The sequence below is a fragment of the Pogona vitticeps genome, chromosome 2, assembly GCF_051106095.1.
Source record: "Pogona vitticeps strain Pit_001003342236 chromosome 2, PviZW2.1, whole genome shotgun sequence".
NCBI lineage: Eukaryota > Metazoa > Chordata > Lepidosauria > Squamata > Agamidae > Pogona > Pogona vitticeps.
Window position 1 is genome coordinate 215922318 of NC_135784.1, and position 23877 is coordinate 215946194.

General features: G+C 44.1%; 1 protein-coding gene across 1 annotated transcript; it reads left to right on the top strand.

Moving 5' to 3' along the window:
• Positions 1 to 1554: 1554 nt before the first annotated feature.
• Positions 1555 to 12235, top strand: LOC144587066 (uncharacterized). Its single transcript, XM_078386415.1, has 2 exons — positions 1555 to 6269; positions 12116 to 12235. The coding sequence occupies exons 1-2, from the start codon at positions 2385 to 2387 to the stop codon at positions 12233 to 12235; spliced, it is 4005 nt and encodes a 1334-aa protein (XP_078242541.1). The 5' UTR covers positions 1555 to 2384.
• Positions 12236 to 23877: the final 11642 nt, after the last annotated feature.

The following is a 23877-nucleotide window of genomic DNA, read 5'->3' on the forward strand; positions in this document are numbered from 1 at the left end:
AAGGCCTATGGGTTTTGTAATTAAGAAATAAGCCAGAGAGGTTCCATCTTGTTTCTTTGTATAAAGTATCTTTGCTATGCTGACAAGTGTTTTCCAGGCGAGCCGAGAGAATGTTATTCTGAAGGCCTGAGAAAGGACTCTGTGTGATTAGATAGATGGGAATTGTTGTGACTCTTTGATAAACCACAGTTAACCCAAATAACATCTGGTGCGTATGAGAAAGAAGTCATGTGGTACAACAGGACTGTTTGCCTAGTAACGAACTCTGATTGGATGACATCGTGGGAAGGTGCATTAGGCCCTTGTCAGTTACTCTTGAAAAAGGAACTTTTTGCCTATGGACATTGTCTTTCCAAGACCGACCTTTCAGTGATTCGTGACCTACACTTCAGCCATTTGGGACTTACCCTGATGTCTTTAGAGAGAGTTTAGTGGCCTACCTACATGGACTGGTTTCTATGATTTGCTGGATTACTTTTGGACTTATGGGATTTTTCCTAAGGACTGTGCATGGACTATTTTCTATGGACTGTTCTATGGAATATTCTTTATGGACTTCTTTTCTTGGAATACTCCATATGGACTATGCTCTTGTAATTTTGTAAGGACTATGGTATATTTACTGGATTTTTCTTTTCTAAGGACTATGGGACATATAATGGATTTTTACTTTTGTTTAGGGGTTTTTATTCTATAGGATCACTGAGGACTATAGCCTTTTTATAACCAACTTGGATTATTTTGGTTTTTACTAATGATTTCTTGTTCTGGAACTGTTTTGATTCTTTTTAATGTCTTTTTGTATTTTTAATAAGGTTTTTGAATACTTTTATATTTTTCATGTTTTCTTTGCCTCACTACATCTTTGTAACTAAACAGCACAATGCTAGATTATTTGTTTTGGTTTAATTTGGCTCTGATACTTAGTAACATGCTTTTTCTTTAATAAAATAAAGATTATAAAACTCATTTGTTTTCCGGAACAGTACACTTGCCATAGGGTCATCTGAGAGTGCTGCCTCGGCCTAGCTTACTTAGAGTCCTGTTAGTGGTGCAAGTTAAGTCTAAGGACTACAAAGCCCACTTGACCTTTTCACAATAATATCTGAGAGTACCAGGGTGTTCTTATGTGGGCAGACCTGTGAGAAGGAGTGTTGTATCATGGCTGGCTGAATTTGGACTCTTCAGCCCATTTTAGCATGTGCAAACTCCTGATTGCTATCTGTCCAAGCTTACACGTGTGTTTTCGAACCCGTGTTCGAGACAAGGGAAGGGGAAAAACATTCCATTCCATATATGCAATGTTCCAGTTGAATCTTCAGTGAAGGTGATGGGATGCCAGGGAATGGAACAGGCCACGGGGCACAGAAAGCTTTATTCTTCCATAAAGAGGAATGGGGATAAGGTGGAGTCTTCAGGGGAAAAAGCCAAGTGTTATTATGTGTTACATACAGCACTGATGTTACCTGTCTGTCATGGGTTTGGAGGGAAAGTTCCATCCTATGGGGAGTGGAAGGCGGGACATCAGGGGGAGGGGCTGTACTGTATATATATGTGGAGCGTGGGGAGAAGCTAGAGAAAAAGCTGAGAGAAGAAGCTTGAGTGGGAGTCTGTGTGTCAGACAGGGTACTACTGTGTGTCAGTCAGTACCAACCTGATAGGTTCAGGTGTCTGTATGGTTAGCCAGAACTGATAGGTTCAGGGTCTGTGCTTCAAGTTGAGTGTTCTGTGTGAACCAAACTGTGTGTATGTATGATTGAGACTAAGCCACGTTACTGTATCTTATTCACTTGATCCTTTTATTTTTCCCTGTGTGTTATTTAATAAACCTTGTTCTTTTATTTGTTAAAAATCCATCCCTGGTCTGTGTGACTTCTTATAGGGAATGGTTGGTGGCAGCTTAGTGAAACTGTGGCATATCCCAGTAGGTCTGGGTTTGTCACATTGATTGGTGGCAGCGGTGGGATACGACTGGTCCAGTTGTCCAGTGGTCCAGCAAAGCCTTGGCAAGTGTGCCCAGAGCAAGGGGGGTCTAGTCAGGGACAATCTGAGAGCACGTAGGTAATCTTCTAGGTGTACCTCACGGGGAGGTGCGCTAGTAGAAGAACGTGTACCCTCAGATTGGGGACTAGATTAGGGAGCTCTGAGGCAGCCTGTTTTGGCGGGAAAAAAGCTGAGGCAAAACTGTGTAGTAGAAGTGATTTAGCCTGCCTGCTGAGAGGCCTAGCAGAGGAGGGTAGACTCTGGCTCGCAACTGTTGCAAGTTAGTGCTGAAGAACAGCAGTAATCTGTAGAAAGCTGGTTCTGAGGCAAAAGAAAAAAAAAGTGGTTGCTTTATTTTGAGGCTTGACTTTGGAAAGCAGCCTGTTCTGGGGGGGGGGATTATGCCCTTGACTCGAAGCCAAATGGCAGAAATGGGTGAAGTGAGGGAACCCCAGGTAGACCAAGGTTCTGAGGATGAATTTGGCTCAGTGCAGGGTGACAGCACGGGAGAACAGAACCCAGAACTCAGAAAAATACTCCTAGCCCAACAGCATGAACTGAGGGTGAGGGAAATGGAGGAAAGATTAGAGAGAGAAAGAAGGGAGGAAAGGGAAAGGCAATTTGAAATGGAGCAAAGGGAAAGGGAGAAACAGAGACAATTTGAATTGGGATTAGAGAGAGAGAAAATTGCTCTGGAAAAAGAAAGAATGGCGTTTGAGTTAAGAAAATTGGAACTGATGAATCAGAACAATAATAACAATAGGGATTCTGAGGGAGGCCAATTGTCTAAAGCTGACCTGAAGAAATTCCCTGTGTACCACAAGGGAGATTGTCCTGAGGTGTTCTTTTCCCTAGTGGAAAGAGCGTTTGTGGACTTCTCAGTAAGGGAAACTGAGAAGATGACCATCATGCAATCTTTAATCAGTGGCAGCCTTGCAGAAGTCTATGCAGAGATGCCAGAGGAACTGATGAAAGATTTTGCAGAGTTTAAAAAACTGGTGTTTGCCAGACATGGGATAAATGCGGAACAGCTGAGGCAAAGATTCAGGTCAATCACCAAGAAACCAGAGCAGACTTTTACCCAAGTGGGGGCCCAATTGGTGAGGCTGCTAGAGAAATGGCTATCTCAGGAGGGGACAGAGACCTTTCAGCAGCTCAAAGACTTGATAGCGCTGGAACAGTTCTATTCAGTCCTGCATGGGGAACTGAAATTCCAGGTGAGGGAAAGGAAACCGAAATCTGTGGCAGAGGCAGCCGAGATCGCAGATTTTATTTCCCAAATAAGAAAGCCCTTGGGTGAGGGGAAATCGATGGGGAAACCTAAAGAAACCTACAGCAAGTACTCTCAGGGACCAGGGAAAAGCCAGCAAGGGGGAGGGGCCCATGGTGAAGGGAAGCCCTCAGACATGAAACCAAGACCTCAGATTTTGGAGGGAAAACCAAAACAAGATGAGAAAGACTCAAAATATAGCAGAAAATGTTATTTCTGTCATGGAAAGGGCCATCTAATCTCAGAGTGTGAGAAATTAAAGCAGCTAAAAGGAATTGTGCCTCAGGATTCGAGTGGAACCAAGCCAAAAGCTGTGTTCTGTGTCCAGAAAGAGCAAAGCTCCTTGTCACTGAGGGAGCCTGTTGCCATGGCTACTCAATCTGGAACAGTTACATCTGCTGATCAGGCTGAGGAAAATGGTCCTCTTGTGGAGGTCAAGCGCTGCTTGCTCGTGAGAACAGATTCTCAGTTGTTTGAAACAGCAGGGGTGGACGTAGGAATACTTGACCATCAGTATCGGGGGTTGAGGGACACTTGTTCCCAGGTGACCCTGTGCCATCCAGATATTATTCCTAGGGAATATATAATCCCAAATGAGAGCATGAAGGTGGCAGGGATTGAGGGGCAGGTGATCTCACTGCCAGTAGCTGAGGTACCTGTGAACTTTCAAGGCTGGAGGGGAGTTTGGCGGCTAGCGATTTCATCGACTCTGCCAGCAGCCGTGCTCGTGGGAAATGACCTGGCTGAACATGTGAAACGGGTGCTAGTGATTACACGTTCACAAGCCACCACGGGGACAGTTCAGGGGGGTACTGTTGAGCCCGAGACGGAAGCAGAGGGGAGTTCCGAAGCTGTGGTGGAAACCTTAACCACAGACAGCCGATTTGGTCAAGAGCAAAAGGCAGACGCCACTCTCCAAAAATGTTTTGAACAGGTGACAGACGCCCAGCTAACACCTGAAACCCCAGTGAGATTTCGAGAGAAAAGGGGAATTTTATATAGAGAGACCCTGAGGAATATCTCAAAAGGGGGAGATGGGATCAGAAGTCAGCTAGTGGTACCTGAAAAGTATCGCCCCATGATCTTACAAAGGGGGCACTCTGACATGTTTGCTGCGCACTTAGAGGTGAACAAAACACAGCAGAGAATCACACAGAATTTTTACTGGCCTGACATAGGGAAGCAGATCAGGGAGTTCTGTAAACAATGTGATGTGTGTCAAAGGCAGGGGAATAGCCGCGACAGGACCAAAGCAAAGTTGTGCCCTTTGCCTGTGATTGACACTCCATTCAAATGCATAGGGGTGGATATTGTGGGACCTTTGCCCAAGGCCACAAAGAGGGGGAACAGGTTCATTCTCACCATTGTGGACCATGCCACAAGGTACCCTGAAGCCATTCCCTTGACTAACATTGAAACTAACACAGTGGCAGATGCCTTGGTGGGGTATATGTCCAGGATGGGATTTGCCTCAGAAATAATCACAGATTTGGGCACATCGTTCACATCGAAGCTCATGAAACGCTTATGGCAAATCTGTGGAATTAAGCACAAGGAAACCACTGCCTATCACCCTGAAAGTAATGGGTTAACTGAGAAGTTCAATGGGACTCTAATGCGCATGATTAGGGCTTACTTGGCAGAGAATCCAAACAATTGGGACCAGAAGCTGCAATCCCTTTTGTTTGCTTATCGATCAGTGCCACAAGCCAGTACCGGGTTCAGTCCGTTTGAACTTTTATTTGGGAGAAGGGTGAAAGGGCCCCTTGATCTGATCAAACAAAATTGGGAGCAGATCACCCAGGATGACCCACAAGACGTTGTGACATACATAGACACCTTGATGAATGACCTAAAGAGAAACCTAGAGCTGGCAGCAGAAAACCTGCAAGCTCAGAAGGTCAGACAGAAAACATGGTATGACCACAAAGCTAGAGAGAGGCACTTTGACCCAGGGGAGGAAGTGCTTTGGCCTAGGCCCTGCAGAGAGAACAAACTGCAGCTCAAATGGGCAGGACCATATAGGGTCATTTCCAAAATGTCAGACCTGAACTACCTTATAGAGCAGGAGGAGAACCAAGCAAGGAGGGTGGTTCATGTGAATGCCCTAAAACCCTACTACAGAGGGGAACAGAGGGTTTTATTTGCGATAAAAGCAGCTGAGAGTGAGGAAGCTGAATTACCCTTCTGGGAGGGTAGAGGGGAAGTAAAATACAACCCAGAGGAGGTAAAGATCAGTCCTGCACTCACCCAAGACCAGCAGCAAGAACTAAAAATGCTGCTCATTAAATATCAACAGGTGTTTTCCAACAAGCTGGGGATAGTGAAGGGAGTGATGCATCGGATCCACACAGGGGATGCACCCCCGCAGGCAGTATCCCCATACCGAGTAACGGGACCCTATAGGGACAAGGTGCGGAAGGAGCTGGACGAGATGCTTAGGGAGAACATAATCGTCCCCTCTTCTAGTCCTTGGTCCTCTCCAATAGTCCTAGTGGACAAGCCTGATGGGAGCATTAGGTTTTGTGTAGATTACAGGAAATTAAACCGCGTAACCACTCCTGATGCCTACCCAATGCCCAGGCTAGACAACCTGATTGAAACCATAGGGGGTTGTCGGTTCATCTCATCATTGGACCTGGTAAAGGGATATTGGCAATTAAGAATTGATCCCAGGGATCAAGAAAAGACCGCCTTTTGCAGCCCTTTTGGTCTCTATGAGTTTCGAGTCCTGAGCTTTGGTCTCAGAAATGCACCAGCCACATTCCAAAGGCTGATGGACCAGACCTTGGCAGGGCTCAGTGACTTTACTGTGGACTACAATGACGACATAGGGATCTTCAGTAATACCGGGGAAGATCACCTGAAACACCTGGAGGTAGTGCTGCAGAGGTTAAGTGCAGCAGGGCTAACAGTAAAGGTGAGCAAGTGTCAGCTGGGTAGCCCAGAAATAAAATACTTGGGTCACATAGTAGGGGGAGGAGTGATAAAACCCCTCGAGGCCAAGATAGAAGCAGTTCGTGATTGGCCCAGACCCAACACCAAGAAAAAAGTCAAATCATTTCTTGGGTTGGTGGGCTACTACAGAAAGTTCATCCCGAGGTTTAGCGAGATTGCGGCTTCCTCTGACGAGGAAGAAGGCTGATGACCGCATCCCGTGGACCAGCGACTGTGAGGAGGCGTTCCGGAGGTTGAAGGAGGCGCTCATCAACTATCCAGTGCTGCGTGCTCCAGACTTCGACCGGGAGTTCATCATCTACACCGATGCGTCTAACAGCGGGGTAGGAGCAGTTCTTTGCCAGGAGGATGAGAATGGTGACCAGCATCCAGTGTCCTACCTGAGTAGGAAACTCCAGAAAGGTGAGAGACATTTGGCAACCGTGGAGAAGGAGTGCCTGGCCATAGTCTACGCGATCCAGAAGGCCAAGCCTTACATCTGGGGAAGACATTTTATTCTGTGCACTGACCATTCACCACTGCAATGGTTAAAGACAATGAAAACCCACAATAGCAAACTTATGAGGTGGGCTTTAAACCTGCAAGACTATGACTTTGAAGTGAAGGTGGTCAGAGGGTCAGTGAACTGTGTTGCCGACGCCTTGTCAAGAAGACCTGAAGAATGAAGACGGCGAAAGAAACATGGACTATGTATATATTTTGATGACAAAAAGTCAAATGTGTCTGTTTATTAAACATGTTGGTTTGTATGAATAAAGGTAACTTGATGTATTTTTAATGGTAAATGTTTAAATGCCTAATAGATTGTAAGTATAAGTAAGTATGATATTGTATGTATAACTGTTTTTGTGTGTTTTAACCAGGTTGTTTTTTGGTGAAAAGCACCTTAGCTTTCCCCCTACAAAACAACTTATAAAGAGGGGAGGTGTTACATACAGCACTGATGTTACCTGTCTGTCATGGGTTTGGAGGGAAAGTTCCATCCTATGGGGAGTGGAAGGCGGGACATCAGGGGGAGGGGCTGTACTGTATATATATGTGGAGCGTGGGGAGAAGCTAGAGAAAAAGCTGAGAGAAGAAGCTTGAGTGGGAGTCTGTGTGTCAGACAGGGTACTACTGTGTGTCAGTCAGTACCAACCTGATAGGTTCAGGTGTCTGTATGGTTAGCCAGAACTGATAGGTTCAGGGTCTGTGCTTCAAGTTGAGTGTTCTGTGTGAACCAAACTGTGTGTATGTATGATTGAGACTAAGCCACGTTACTGTATCTTATTCACTTGATCCTTTTATTTTTCCCTGTGTGTTATTTAATAAACCTTGTTCTTTTATTTGTTAAAAATCCATCCCTGGTCTGTGTGACTTCTTATAGGGAATGGTTGGTGGCAGCTTAGTGAAACTGTGGCATATCCCAGTAGGTCTGGGTTTGTCACACTATGCAATACCTGTTCCTTGAGGCAACTACCTCTTTCTACCTTAATTTAGAGCCTGCTCTAACTCTATCAGGGACGTGGTGGCACTGCAGGTTAAACCGCAGAAGCCTCTGTGCTGCGAGGTTGGGAGACCAGCAGTTGTAAGATTGAGTCCACATTACAGAGTGAGCTCTCGTCTTGTCCCAGCTCCTGCCAACCTAGCAGTTTGAAAGCATGCAAATGTGAGTAGATAAATAGGTACCACCTTGGTGGGAAGGTAACAGTGTTCTGTGTCTAGTCGTGCTGGCCACGTGACCACGGAAACTGTCTATGGACAAAACACTGGCTCTACGGCTTGGAAACGGGGATGAGCACCGCACCCTAGAGTCAGACATGGCTGGACTAAATGTCATGGGGAATCTTTATATTCACAGTACCTAACTCTATGATGTGCCATCAAAATATGGCAGAGGGTTTTGTCTACATTGATGCATTACAAGCTGTGTAGGCCTGTGTTATTCATTCAGCATTACTCTAATGCATAACTGGATTAAGTAATTTTTCAGTGTAATTTCGATTTGTCATCACTGGGAATAATGCAGGATATATTGCAGAAAGGAGCCATTATTATACACAGCAGTACCACCCTCACCCCCTTTTAGCGTACAAATATGACAGATCAAGTTATTTTGGCATTTGAGGTGGGCAATCCCACATATGTTGTCTCCCTCTTAGCAATAAATATGGATTAAATGGAACGGCTTTTTAAAAAAAATTCTGGAGGTTTGTGTCGTGTCATCTTCAGGCAAGTGAAGGCTTGCATCTGAGGCACAGTGGGTTGGGGGGAATTTGTTGGTATGACATGTGCATGTGTGTATTTAGCTGACAGGACTACATTATTCAATCAGTTTTCAAAAGTTTAGTTTGGGACTTGGAGGCTTGCATCTCAGTGTGTGTGTGTGTGTGTGTGTGTGTGTGTGTGTGTGTGTGTGTGTGTGTGTGTGTGTGTGTGTGTGTGTGTGTGTGTGTGTGTGTGTGTGTGTGTGTGTGTGTGTGTGTGTGTGTGTGTGTGTGTGTGTGTGTGTTGGGGGAAAATTTTTCCTAATTACATTATACTGAGGGGGGAGGCTTTGTTTAGGTAGGTAGGTAGGTCACATTTTAGAAAAAGAATTAGTCCACCACCCCATCATTCAAAAAATGAAATTTGCACAGTCACTCCCTCTCTCCATTATTATTATTATTATTATTATTATTATTATTATTATTATTATTATTATTATTATTATTATTATTATTATTATTATTATTATTATTATTATTATTATTATTATTTGTTTAGTTGGTTTGGTAAGCAGGCAGTAGAAAATGAAGGGATTTCTTCATGGCCAATCCAAGGGGAAGAAGGCTGTGAAGCTATGTAGGCTAGGCAATGGCAGCATGTCCATCAACACCATGTGTACGTTTCCTACCACCACGAAGACCACCACTGTTCCTCCTCGAGCGGCCCTGGAGGTACGCATGGAAGCACAGCTTCCAGAAGTGCTTAAAGAACTGCCACTCCTCTTCCTAGAGGACTCTGAAAAGTTGCTGGTTGTTTCTGAAGATCCCCAGTCTGATTTGGAACCAGTAACAGCAGGGCAGGCTTCACAGTTCCCCCCACCCCAGTCCCCAGAATCTTCTGTTCCCTCCTCCCAGACCAGCAGCACCCCTGGGACACAGAGTTCTTCCCAGGCCAGCAGTCAGGGGCAGGCAGTGGGTCCTCATTTGGGCAAACATGGCAGAAGGGCCATGTGGGATCATTTCACGACACTCCATGACCTACAGCTGGCACATTGCGATGCCTGCCTTGGGGTGGTCCGGTGGGTGTCAGACCTGAGGCATCTGTCCTCCACCGCCCTCCACCAACATCTGGAGAGGCACCACCCAAGGCTCCTGTCCATTGTGGAATCCCAAGCCTTCCATCGGTTGCTACATTTTTTTTACCCCCTGATACAACCTCCCCTCATGGAGAACTCTCAGTTCTACAGTGCTGCCCTCACTCTATCACTCTGTGAGGGAGGTGGTCCATGACCATTTTTCACGGATACAGGGGTGTCCAAGAACACACGTGTAAGCCTGGACAGAGAGCAATCAGGAGTTTGCACATGCTAAGATGGGCTGAATGAGTCCAAATTCAGCTAGCCATGCTACAACACTCCTTCTCACAGGTCTGCCCACATAAGAACACCCTAGTACTCTCAGATACTATTGTGAAAAGGTCAAGTGGGCCTTGTAGTCCTTAGACTTAACTTGCACCACTGACAGGACTCTAAGTAAGCTAGGCCGAGGCAGCACTCTCAGATGACCCTATGACAAGTGTACTGTTCAGAAAACCAATTGAGTTTTATAATCTTTATTTTATTAAAGAAAAAGCATGTTACTAGGTATCAAAGCCAAATTAAACCAAAACAAATAAACTAGCATTGTGCTGTTTAGTTACACAGATGTAGTGAGGCAAAGAAAACATGAAAAATATAAAAGTGTTCAAAAACCTTACAAAAACACAAAAAGCCATTAAAAAGAATAAAAACAGTTCCACTCCAGTAATTCATTAGTAAAAACAAAATAATCCAAATAGGTTATAAAAAGGCTATAGTCCTCAGTGATCCTATAGAATAAAAACCCCTAAACAAAAGTAAAAATCCATTATATGTCCCATAGTCCTTAGAAAAGAAAAATCCAGTAAATATACCATAGTCCTTACAAAATTACAAGAGCATAGTCCATATGGAGTATTCCAAGAAAAGAAGTCCATAAAGAATATTCCATAGAACAGTCCATAGAAAATAGTCCATGCACAGTCCTTAGGAAAAATCCCATAAGTCCAAAAGTAATCCAGCAAAGCATAGGAACCAGTCCATGTAGGTAGGCCACCAGTCCGCCTCGAAAGACATTAGGGTGAGTCCCAAATGGCTGAAGAGTAGGTCACGGATGACTGAAAGGTCGGTCTTGGAAAGACCATGTCCATAGGCAAAAAGTTCCTTTTTCAAGTGTAACTGGCAAGGGCTCATCGCACCTTCCCACTATGTCATCCAATCAGAGTTCGTTACTAGGCAAACAGTCCTGTTGCATCACACGACTTCTTTCCCATACCACACCAGATGTTATTTGGGTTTTCCGTCATGAGTTAAAATATGTTTTGCACCTGACCAGGTGCAAAAGTCATCCCAGTGGGCCAAGCTTAGTCCTATCGTCTTCTTCCTGCCTGCTGGGTTAAGCCCCAGCACACCAAGTTTATTAACGTCTCCCTGCCTCCCTCCCTGCCTGTGTCTGTCTGCCTGCTGGGTCATGTGGGCCCAGTGGGCCGATGATGGGGTGATGCAAAGATAGGCTTTGGGTGGGGCAGAGCCCAGTCGGCCCTCCTGGCATGGGTTAAACCAGATCAGATCAGCAATCTGAAGCCAGGCAATTTGGTTGTGGGGTGACATGCAAACAGGCTTTGGGTGGGGCATAGCCTGGCTGGTCCTCTTGGCATGGGTTAAACCATACCATCATGCCTGCCTCAGACATTACTCAGACATCTCATCAAGCCTGACATACTCAAACATGCCAAGACAGCCAGCCTGTCTAAGCCCCCCAAAACCTCAGTGCTATCTTTATCATACCTGGGCAGTCTCAGCAGCCAAGTTGCAATCCCCAGCTTTCTAGTTCTAAACAAGCATCTTTGTTTTTTTGAAAGTTGTCAGCAAATCTAGTTAGACATTGGTGGACAGGTGAGTCTCCCAGGCCAGGCTCTGTCCCACCCAATGCCTGTCTGGCCATCCCATACCAACATGGTGCTCCATAGTCCACTTGGGCTACTGCCTGAGTAGGTTGGCAGAATCTACAACAAGCCACAGGAGCTAATGGATTCAAACTGATGACCTTCTGATCAACAAGCCTAGTGGCTCAGCAGCAGTTCTACTGTGCTGCCAGCTTGCACAGTGTCCAATGGGGCCAAAAAAGCCTATGTTGCTGCCCTGCCATGTGCCTCAGTGCCTGATGGGGCAAGAGTCAACATGCCACTTTGCTGCTGCCCTGCCAACTACCTCAGTGCCTGATGGGGCAAGACATACCACTTTGCTGCTGCCAATTACCTCAGTGCCCGATGGGAACACAGTCTACTTTGCTGCTGCCAACTACCTCAGTGCCTCACCAGTCTAACTCCTGCCTGCTGGGTCAAGTTGGCCCAGCGAGCCAAGTTTTGTAGAATTCCTGCCTGCTGCTGTTTCCAGGTGCCTCTCTTGTCTGGGCATCCAGAGTAACTTCCAAATATTTTTATTACTTATTGTTATTTTATTACTTATTGTTATTAAAATACCTTCTCTTTTTCATTACTGTGTTAGTGTTTTGTTACTAACTCTCATCTAGTTTTTACAACATAAAGGCACATCCTAAGCCGGGCTCTGCCCCACCAAAGGCTGTCTGGGCATCACCCAAATGTGTCAAAAGGGCCATCTAACCCTCTTGGCACACCCAGAGCCAGTTCCAGCACCCCGAACAAGCCAAGAGGACTGTCACCCATCACCCCATTGCCCGGCTTCAGACTGCAGAGCTCATCTGGTTTTTCAAACCATGCCAAGAGGACCGGCCTGTCTAAGCCCCCCAAAACCTCTGAAGGCTATGTTTGTGTCATTTCCAGCTGGTCTCAGCCCCACCAAGCTGGTACAGGCATAACCCTGTTGCATGGATTTGAAGGTGATGTTCCAAAGTACTTCTGACCATGCCAAGAGGGCCGGGCTCTGCCCACCCTATTCTCCTGCTGTTGATGCTGCTTTGACAACCTCAGTTGCCTCCTGGGGACAAATTTAAGTAACTTTTCAGGAAAATGTGATGTTGCAGAAGAAGAAGATCAGAGTCTCCTGCCTTTTGCCTCAGTGCCCCTATGGGGCCAAAAAGCCTGACGGGGCAAAAAGTCAATGACATTGCTGTCCATTTGAACAATTTCCTAATCCTGCAGCTCCTTCCACTTCGGCTACATTCCAAAAGGCCTGCCTGCTCTGCTCCACCAAAATCTGTCCAGGCGTTCCTGTGCCAAGAGAGCCGGGCTCTGCCCCACCCAAACCTGTCTGGGCATCCCCTGTGCCAAAAAGGGCCTGCTTCAGCCCCACCCAAAGCATGTCTGGGCATCGCCCCATCGCCCAACTTCAGAGTGCAGAACTTGTCTGGTTCTTGAACCCATGCCAACAGGGCCAGCCTGTCTAAGCCCCCCAAAACCTCAGAGGGCTATCTTTATCATATCTGGGCAGTCTCAGCAGCCAAATTGCAATCCCCAGCTTTCTAGTTCAAAACGAGCATCTTTGTTTCTTTGAAGATTGTCAGCAAATCTAGTTAGACATTGGTGGATAGGTGAATCTCCTAGGCCAGGCTCTGCCCCACCCAAAGCCTTTCAGGTGTCCCCCGTGCCAAAGAGGGCCTGTCTCAGCTCCACCCAAAGCCTGTCCGGGTGTTGCCCCATTGCTCGACCGCCCGGCTTCCGATTGCAGAGCTGATCTGTTTCTGACAGCCCTGCAGCCCTGTGGATTAATTGCTGTTAGTAGCACTGACCTTGTTCATCTGATGGTGCTGCTGGTGCTGTTGGAAGTTGCAACCTCAGTTGCCTCCTGGGGCCAAAAACCTTTGCTTTGCAGGCAAATTTGATGTTGCTGAAGAAGACCAGAGTCTGCTCTGCTGCCTTTTCTCTCAGTGCCCTGATGGGGCCCCAAAGCCTGGTTTCTGGCTGCCAACTACCTCAGTGCCGAATGGGGCAAGACAGACTACTTTGCTGCTGCTGTGTGCCTCAGTGCCCAGTGGGGCAGCACACACCACATTGCTGCTGCCAACTACCTTAGTGCCTGATGGGGCAGCACACACCACTTTGCTGCTGCCAACTACCTCAGTCCCCGATGCAGCCAAAAAAAGGCTGCTTTCCTGCTGCCTTTCCCCTCAGTGCCCCGAGGGGACCAAAAGAGCCTATTTTCCTGATGCCAACTTCCTCAGTGCCTGATGGAGCAAAAAACCCTGCTGTGCTGCCAAATACCTCCTTGCTTCTAGTCCTCCTGAGGGCAATTTCTACTTCACTGGCAAATGTAATGTTTTGCTGAGCCAAAGAGAAACTGAATGCGTCATGCATGCCTCTGCCAAAGGGACCTCTCATTCTGCTGGGGCCAAATATAACTCCCTCAATGCCATGGGCTTCTGTCCTGTGTGGTAAACACTCCCAAGGGGATCCAATTTGTGGATGAATAAGTCAGAGTTCCAATATCCAATCTTCACCAAAGTTGGCAGGCTTGTTGGGGAAATACATAGTAAGCTCTGTTATGATTCTGGAGTCTCTAAGTACTTGGGGGGAGCTTTCCTGGGCATCCTCTTTGTGACTATATAACTCGGGGGTCCATGATCCAATGTTCACCAAACTTTCAGGAGTTGTAGGAAAAGCGTCTGTGAAAGCTTCCCTGCAAATTTGGTGTCTCTAGGTCATTGGGAGCCAGTACTATAGCCGTTTAAAATGCAGATGAATTGACGGATAGATCCGTCAATTCATCGAAGAATATTCGTATATTCATATTCGTTGCTCCGTTAACCTTGATGTATAACAGATGAAAATGAATCACCATTTTTTTTCATTTGTCCCCATCTCCAGTCACTACTCCAAAACAGGATCTACTACTTGCCCTTCCTATCACTCTGCTTGTGGGTAACATCCATTATGGTGTTTAGGAAGAATTCTAATACTTCTATCATCACAGCAGCCTTCTCCCACATGGAGCCTCCAGATGTCTTGGATTTCAGCTCCCGTCAGGCTGAGACAGCCTGATTAATAGTCAGGAATGCAGGGTGTTGTGTTTTAAAAGGTTTAGAGCAGTGGTTCCCAACCTTGGGTCCTCAAACATTCCAGGACTGCAACTCCCAGAAGCCCTTGCCAGCACAGCTAATGGTGAAGGCTTCTGGGAGTTGCAGTCCAAGAATATCTGGGGATCCAAGGCTGGAAACCACTGGTTTAGAGTATATGTGAAACCTATGTTAGAGGTAAGGTGGGCTGTGGTGAAAGTTAGGGTTTGCTCACTAGCTGTTCTTGTGCTGTTAATTTGTTGTTGTCAAGGTGGATTTATTTTATCTTTCATGTTCTCCTTGATTTGTGAGTGCTCTGGAAACATTTGGAATTGAAAGGCTAACAATGTTCCTACCCTAAGATCCCCCTTGTATTAAGAATTATACCGTTTACAACTCTTAGAATCTAGGGTATTCTGTGATCATTGTCAAGATACATGGCTTACTCATTTTTGGCAGCATATATAGTTGCCAAAAAGGAATTCATTTATTGCATTTGTTAATGTACACAAATTCTGACCCCCCCCAACTCAAAGTATCCTTGGAAAAGACTTTCCTTTCCTTTCATTCACTGTTCACTGGTGAATGTTTGGCATCCTTCCTATTCCACTGAGACAAGTTCTGAATGCCAACCACTTCATAACAATAAAAAGCCTTATTCAAAGGCAATTACCTTGTTTCAAAAATAAAAATTAAGGTTGCAATCCAATGCACATTTCCTGGAACATATGGAGAACCCTAGGTAAAGGTTCCCCTTGACATTTTTAGTCCAGTCCTGTCCGACTATAGGGGGCGATGCTCATCCCCGTTTTCAAGCCGTAGAGCCAGCACCTGTCCGAAGACAGTTTCCGTTGCCACGTGGCCAGCGTGACTAGGGAATGCTGTTTTACCTTCCCACCAAGGTGGTACCTATTCATCTACTCACATTTGCATGCTTTCGAACTGCTAGGTTGGCAAGGAGCTGGGACAAAGCGACGGGAACTCACTCTGTCATGTGGATTCGATCTTACGACCCTGCAGCACAGGCTTCTGTAGTTTAGCCCACAGCGCCACCACTGAATGCAATAGGGTCTGATATCCTCAGTCTCATCCCCATTTAGCCATTTTGTAGAAGGAGATTCATATGCTGACAGACTGTCATTTGGTGCACTCTTGATGATGTGAAAGGGGATCCCTGGGCTGGAATAGAATGAGAAAGAGTGTGCTGCTTGCTTGCTAGCTTGCATAGCTGAACTCTGTTGTATTTCTTCAGTTCCCCAGGACAGGAAAGCCCTCCCAATAACCAAAAGATGGCAAATTCTGCTGAAGGAGGCTTGCCTTTCAAACTCTGAATTAATGCTCTGGGGTCCCATGCTGCTAATGTATGTGGCTCTAGGGAAGTCACAGGGAAGGGAAGTCTATGGCTTCCACTGCTCTACCCAAGCAATTATAGTACAGCAGCCTGGGGAAAACAAGGGAAAAGGAGGTTTGTTGAAGAAGGAAGGAACAACCTGGCAGAAGACCTGTCTTCTGTGTCACATTTGCTATGTGCCCCGTCTACAACCTAGCTATAAAAGCACAAATGAAAAGGCCAGAAAGCTGTGAAAATAAGTCAGCAACATGCATTAAAACTTACAGAATGGAGGAGGAGGAGTTAGCTTAAGTCCTATTTCTAATGCTACTGTGACCTACCCTACTCAGATCTGATGCATGAGACTCATTGAGTTGGAATAAATAGAGTCCCTTGCCACTTTTTGAAGTGATAGGCACACTGTACTATCTACTATGGTCCTAAGAAGGACCAGATGCTTCTGCAGTTTTAAAAAAGAAGCTTGTGTGAGCTCAGGTCTCCTCTAAAGGAAGACCTCTTTCTCCACAACTCAAAGGCAGAAGGCAGTGAAAAATCCTTGACTCTTGGGATGTCCTCTGAGGTGCCATAAGATTGCAGCCACATAGTTTTACGAATTCCATATGATTGCAATTTATTCTATAGAGATAAGGACATGTCTTTAGTAAGCTTGCAGAAATGCATGAACGTCAAAAAGTCTGCAACAGTCAACTCAAACAAATAGCATTGCCTCATCTCTTTTGTCATTTCTGCTCTGTTTAAAGCTGCAGTCCAAATAATGTCTAGAAGATGCTAGCATAGACTTGAATCCTTTGCTAACAGATTGGCCTTTCCTTCTGTTTGTAAGATATCTTGTGCTCACCCCCTCACTACAGCTGCAGGTAGTGTTTCTATCTGCCATAAATTTATGTAATTACATTGAAATGTCTTATCAATAATTCAATTATTCCATTAGTTTTACATTAAGAAATAAATAGAGTTAATGCATGTATAATTCATCTGCCTATAAACTAAATAGTTTAAAATGCATTTTTCTGGTTTGAAGTGGTAATAGCTTATAAAATGTGAAAACTGTAATAAATCTGATCACCTATACTCTACTATGTCCTGTGAGGTAGACTATGTACGTAGAAGATGAACTGTTTTTCAGTCCACAAGAATGAGATAATTTTGCTCTCAACTTCCATCGACTAGCGGGGTGCAGTGCTGGGCCTAGGCAATTAAGATACAGTATCAGGAGGAAAGGCTCAGGACAGTCCCGCCCCCCCTGATTTATTAGATAGTGTATGCAAGGAGTTTTTTTACAAGAACAAATATTAAAACAATAACAGCAAAGAGAGAGAGAGACTTATCCTCCCTGCTGACTGAAAATTTATCATCATCTGATATAGAGCCAGGCTGTTAGCAAGCTAATTCCAAATAATGTCTGGGTTGAAAAATTTAATCTCCTTCACAAAACATGAAGAAATGTGAGGCCAACAAGAAACCTGTGAGGGAAGTTTTTAATGACAAGTGTATAAGGAGTCCATTCAGGGTTTTTCCTGAAAGTGTGAATATGGCAATAATTATAAAACCATTTCTTCTTTCTTGGAGCATGATAAATTTATTTATTTATTTATTTATTTATTTATTTATTTATTTATTTATTTATTTATTTATTTATTTATTTATACCCCGCCTATCTGGCCCACCGGACCACTCTAGGAGGCTTCCAAATATAAAATCAAATAATAAAACATAGACAAATACATAATAATCAAACAAGAACAGCAGTAAAAATAAAAAGGAAACGTAAGAAAAAATCAAGAGTTGGCTGGAGGGAAGGCCTGAATAAACAGCCATGTTTTTAATTGGGTTTTAAAAAAACTGACCAATTCCACTCGACAAACTGAATTGATCCAAAGAATCTAATGAGTTTACCTTCCAAGTAAAAACTTTAGTAGTAATAAGAATAAGAATAAAAAATTAAGCTTTCAAGAAGAAAATATGTTCTGCCATCTTCACAATACAAATGGCATATGGTTATGGTATGAAAAGGAACTTAAACCCGTTAAGTTTTTTTTGGGGTCAATTCAGTTTGTTGACTGGAATTGGTCAGTTTTTAGGGCTATAATTGTGAGTGATACAGGGATGACAGAAGCACCCCCATCTAAAAGTCAGTCAGACCTTTGTGTGTTAATTGCAAAAGCCTGAGGAAGAGACTGTATGCAGGTTTGGTTGAATGTGCTTACATCATCGTCTTCAGAGCTTTAGGCTCAATGCAAGGGTGAGGGAGATGTGAAAGTGAGAATGCTTGTGTGCATCTCTGTCGTGACTGAGCTGTTAACCTACATGTCTGAATAAGGTGAAGTGATACTACTGTACAATGACATCTACCACATGTGCCATATGATGGTGATGGGGAATAAAAACATACTGAGTGGAAGCCCTTCTGTGAAGAAGTCCTTGCAATCACGGGTTAACCAAATATTTTGGAAAGGCACTTGGAAATCTCAGCAAAAGGTAAAGGTTCCCCTTGACAATTTGTCCAGTTGTGTCCGACTCTAGGGGACGTTGCTCATCTCTGTTTCCAACCCAAGAGTTAGTGTTTGTCCAAAGACAATCTTCCATGGTCACGTGGCCAGCGCGACTAGACACGGAATGCCATTACCTTCCCACTGTGGTGGTACCTCTTTATCTACTTGCATTTTGCATGCTTTCAAACCACTAGGTTGGTGGGAGCTGGGACAAACAATGGGGGCTCACTCCGTCGCATGGATTTGATCTTACGACTGCAGGTCTTCTGACCTTACAGCACAGAGGCTTCTGCAGTTTAACCACAGCGCCACCATGTCCCTCAGCAAACTCCCACACAAAACTGGCAAATATGTATACGCTCACAACTGTTGTTTCTAAATAAGGTCTTTTCCTGTACATCAAGACTTGGTCATGTTGGTCCTCCAAACTTTAGAAGTACAGTACCAGTAATTTCGGTCAGACTGGGTCATTATAGTTAGAGGTTATTGAGCGTCATTATTGCAGATCCAGTCCCGTGTATGAAGGCCTGGATGGCAGCGAAGTCAAGGTGTGCCCCTGAGACTCAGTTGACCTGGGTTAAGCCCCAATCACTCACCAAGCCATTATAATTCTGAGAAAAGAAAACAATGTGAATTAGATGTGCCCAATTATTCCTGTGCTTGCTGGTCACATACAGTTGTTTTCATTCCTACGATTATTATGGGTCAGTAATGGCAGAACCCTGAGGAACAGTGATTCTGATAGGAGGACAGCTGTTGATTAAAAAGTTCCAGCTGCTTCATTTTCCTCACATAGTAAAGCAAAATAGTGTGTGTGTGTGTGGGGGGGGGGGAAATAAGCCAAGGATAAGAGGATGGGTTAAAAAGCCAGAGATATGTGTGAGTTTTTTAGTCATCATTCACAACATAGGAACATTTTTCCTCATGTGTTCTCCTCCTGCCTGAGAAAATATTTTCATTTTAAAGACTGTTGTGCCTAGAAAGAATGCTTGGAAATGATTAGCTGGCTAAAGCTGACAGGTTTAGCCAATTATGAGGCCACAAAGGAAAGGAAGAGGCTCCACTTGTGAACTGCTAAGATGTATTATGCATGTTTGATTTTTGCCCTCCTGCCCTCCTCTGAGCTGGCTAACATAATTCACTTGGTTTGGTTCATTTGGTGTTACTACATGTGGGAAGCATATCCAGAGAAACGCAAGCTCTGAAGAAGTCAGTTGAAGAGAAAGGAAGAGAAATCTGGAGCAGAGCTTCTCAGGACTGACTCTGCCTTTAGGCATAGTGAGGCAACTGCCACAGGCATCAGGTGATGGGTAGTGGATGGCACAGTACAGTGGCAAGATGTGGGGAGACAGAGATCTATGTGCTACATTGTTAGCCCAGTATCCAGTAAACTAGGACAATGCCTTAGTTTGTGGGTGGCATTTGGGCCTTCTCTAAGGTCCTTGGCCAACTTTGAGTCTTCCCAAAGTTGCTATGTCCATTTGGTGGGTGCAGGATTTATGGAAAGATTTAGGAGAGGAGATGGATATAGGAGGGAAGGTGTTTGCTCCACTTAATTCAGGCAGTGTTCACCATCTTTCCTACCATCACACATCAGCTTTATTCCTGAGATTCCTTCTGTTCCTCTTCAGAGGACACAAGAATGAGCTGGGAACTGCTGCTTTCCTCTTGGCATTCTGAAGGCAAGTTGGAGAAGATTCCTTCATTCTGGTGTCTTCCAAGACAGAAGTTGTAAAATGGCATTAAGAAGAAATTGGCACAATTCTCACAACTGATTCTATCATTAGGCAGAGTGAGGCCACTGCCTCAGGCATCAGGTGCTGGGTGATCACTGCCATTTCCAGGATGGTACCAATAGTACCATAATAAAGAAGAGGGGTGGGACAGGTTCATGAATTCTTTGCCTTCCACCCAGGCCAACAAATTGACATGAAATAGTTATTATATGTATAGCGCTGGGCACGAACCGGGAAATGGTAGTTCATGATGGTTCATTGCTATTCAAGTACCCTGAACCTTCTGATGAAACAAACTGTTTTGTGGTTTGTGCAATCTGGGACTTCTGGGAGTGGCAGAATAGCCCTGCATGAGCTAGAGATGCCAAACTCACAGTGAGTCTTCAGTTGACTATTCTTCCCACCCCATCCAAGTTCAGCAAAGATTGCATTTGGGATGTCCAAGTTATCGTTCCCCAAAGCAGGTCCCTCTAGGAAAGTGCTCTTTAGCAGCTGGCTTTTTATGATGCTTTTTATTTTTAAATGATGTATTCTAGAGATGTTTTCTCTGCCTTTATAGGCTATAAAGTTCAGCATTTTAAAATGTATGCTCCTACAATTTCAGAACATGATTATAATATGACGTACGTACGTGCTTACAGCTTAAGTTCAGTGTTCTTATATTTTTCATGATGAGCCCACAGTTTTCTACATCGGTAAGGATGGGTTTTGCAAGATGAAATAACATGCCTGTGACAGTCTCAAAAGTTACATGTTTTTAATACTTTCGGAATTCATGTCATGCTTATAAAACACGGAAGCAATGTAGAGAAATAAAGCTTAGAGAATCAAGAAGTTTGGAATTGCCTGGAATTATTGCAATAAAGAAAAAACTCATATAGAGATACCCAGATGAATTTTGAAATGCTTGTCAACAATTGATTTCATTCTGGTATTAACTCTTTATTGGGATAATGTCAGTTGTGAAGAAACCATAAAAACATCTGTGAGTTCTAAACAAAGTATAGTATTCTGTGATTTGCTTTAAAGGCTGTCTTTAGGTTTGTTTGTAAGATCATACACAGCACCCCATGCAGGGTCTGTCAGTGTAGTAAGAGGCACTAAAGTAGGCCCCGTGAATCAGTGGGGAGTTGGGGAGTGAACTCCTCTGTAAGTTCCATTAATTTAAATAGGCCTGCTCTAGTTACAACTTACTTTAGTGCAGTTAGTTGCAACTAAAGTAGGACCACTTGAATCAATGGAACAAATGGAGAAGTTGATTCACCAAATCCCCACTGATTTAATGGCCCTACTCTAGTCCAACTTACTACATAAAGCAACAAGATTTCAGCTAACAAATAAGGAATTACTCTAAAAATTCTTCCAGGGTCTTCTTTTATTTTGTCTTTAAAGGGATCCCATCAATCCTCCTGGATTATCATCACTGAATTAAACACAATCATTAAAATGGAATCCCTAGTGAATGTGCACTAATGGCTCACTTTGCTTACCTTATGCAGTAAGCCATAGTAGCTCTCTGTGGAACTCTTATATCCTCTGCATACTCTTGACTTAAATCTGATGTCATCTGCAATGCTAATCAGACCCAGTGTTCAAGGCATTCAACTTTAAGCATTTGAAATGGGGCGCCCACTTCTTGTCATTGTGAGAAATGTATACCCATGGTAGCTTACATCATTAGAAGTCAAAATTTAAAACTGAAACCAATAAATATACAAACATTAAAAGGGACTAAACAAATACCACGCTAAAAATGGGAAACAAAAGCAACACCAAAAGCACATTCAAAGCAGTAAGGCAAACCAAATCATTTAAAAATCTACTGAGGCAACCAGCCATTAAGGAGGGAAAATTAAGGGAAGGCTTGCCTGAAGACAAAGGATTTCTGCCCATTCCAAATCCACTACAACAGGCACACACTGGGCCCAGTTCCAACTAGCCAAGATGGCTAAATTCCAGCTGAGTTTGGCACTAGGCTAGCTGAGGGTGGGCTAATTTCAAACTCCTCCTGATCGACAGATACTGGAAATTACTTAGGACTACCCTTGACTTCTGACAGCATAGTGGCTGGGACTGAGTGCCAAGAGTGAATTGGATCTGGGGTAATTCAGATTCCACCCTATTCTTTCCTCTCTATGCCCCCCTTTTCAGCCTTCTGATGGCTGATCTTTGTAAGCACAGAAGTTCTGCTAGCAGATCTCTCAAATCTGCTGCCACAATGGTAGTTGTACTGGCACAAGAAACGTCAGTCTATTCCAAACACCTTACAACTGGTAAACTTTTGCCGGGTTGCACTTCAGTTCAGTCCACTCATATATCAATTACTTATAGCACTGTGTTCCAATATAGATAATCATTTCAAGCTATTAGCAAAAGAACATTCTCAGGTAGTTAACAGAGAAAGGCATGTTTTTTTTTTGAGAACTCATCTTAAAACATCTTAATTGAAGCAGGATTTTCATAGTGTTTAAGGCAATGATACCAGTACAGAGAAATCCTTCATTTCAAAATGATTAACATCTCCACTCCTCCACCAGTTAAACTTCCAATTGATCAGAATAAGACTTTTCTGCATAAATCCATTGTCTCAATATTTAAACATCCATGGATTATCCATAGACTACTCATGTGCTATATTACAACTTCTGCAAATATTGGAATACAGAAAAGCTTTAAAGTCACAAATGTTGGAACTATTTATGAATCAGTAAAGGATAGATTGTGAATGAAGCAATTATTCTATCACATAAAAGGCAAAGAAAATAACTGAGAATTCGTCATCTGGAACATACCTCAGGTTCTGGTTTGCACATTCTCTCTCTCTCTCTCTCTCTCTCTCTCTCTCTCACACACACACACACACACACACACACAGAGAGAGAGAGAGAGAGAGAGAGAGAGAGAGACACAGACACAGACACACACACAGAGAGAGACAGAGAGAGAGAGAGAGAGAGAGAGAGAGAGAGAGAGAGAGAGAGAGAGAGAGAGGTTCTCCTGTTGTCATTTGAATTATAAAGATCCATGAGTGAAGAAGACCATCAAAATCTGGAGAACATGGACAGAACTTCCTTGTTTCCTAATATCGTAGGGCTGTTCAGATGAACACCTCTCACACACCAAAGGGAGGGGAGAAATGTGTTTAATGATTGTGTGGTAGAGGAAGGCAGGAGTAGGCAAAGTGGCCTTGCAGTCACCTTTGCATCCTCTAAATGCATGAGAAGGTTTGTCTGGATCCTTCCCTCAGTGTCAAACATAATAAGAGCACCAGTGCACATAACCTGCTGAGTCACCAGATGCAGTAATTAGTGAGAAAACGAATACGTGTCTGAACCAACCCTTTTGAAACCTATGCCCATAGATGGCAATATACTTATACCACTGGTACGAAATCAGCTGCTGTCGTTTCTCCACCTCTGTCTTACTTTTACGTGGCAGTTTGTACCTTTGAATGCCAGTTACAAAGTAAAAGTCGCATGTTAGATCCACCTCTCAGAAATATTTCCGGGGTCATTTCTACATTAGAAATAGAAATCTCTGCCATGCAGAGCAACCTAGACACTTTGGCATTTGGCTCTGCAGCCAAAACTTCTGCAAATAATTCTGCTTTATTAGGTGTTATGAGTAGCAGACAGCCTAATCTGGAGTTTGTCCACTCCATGAGAGTTGCCATATGAGCTAGTTTAGCTTTATCCTGATGCCTCATTTGCTCTCCACATATTCAGCATTGATGTTAGGGTTGCTTACCCTCTAGAAAGCAAGCAATTATGTACAGCGGTGCTTCGACTTACAACCATACCAACTTATGACCATTTCGAGTTATGACCAGCTCCGGCCGCAAAATTTTGCTTCA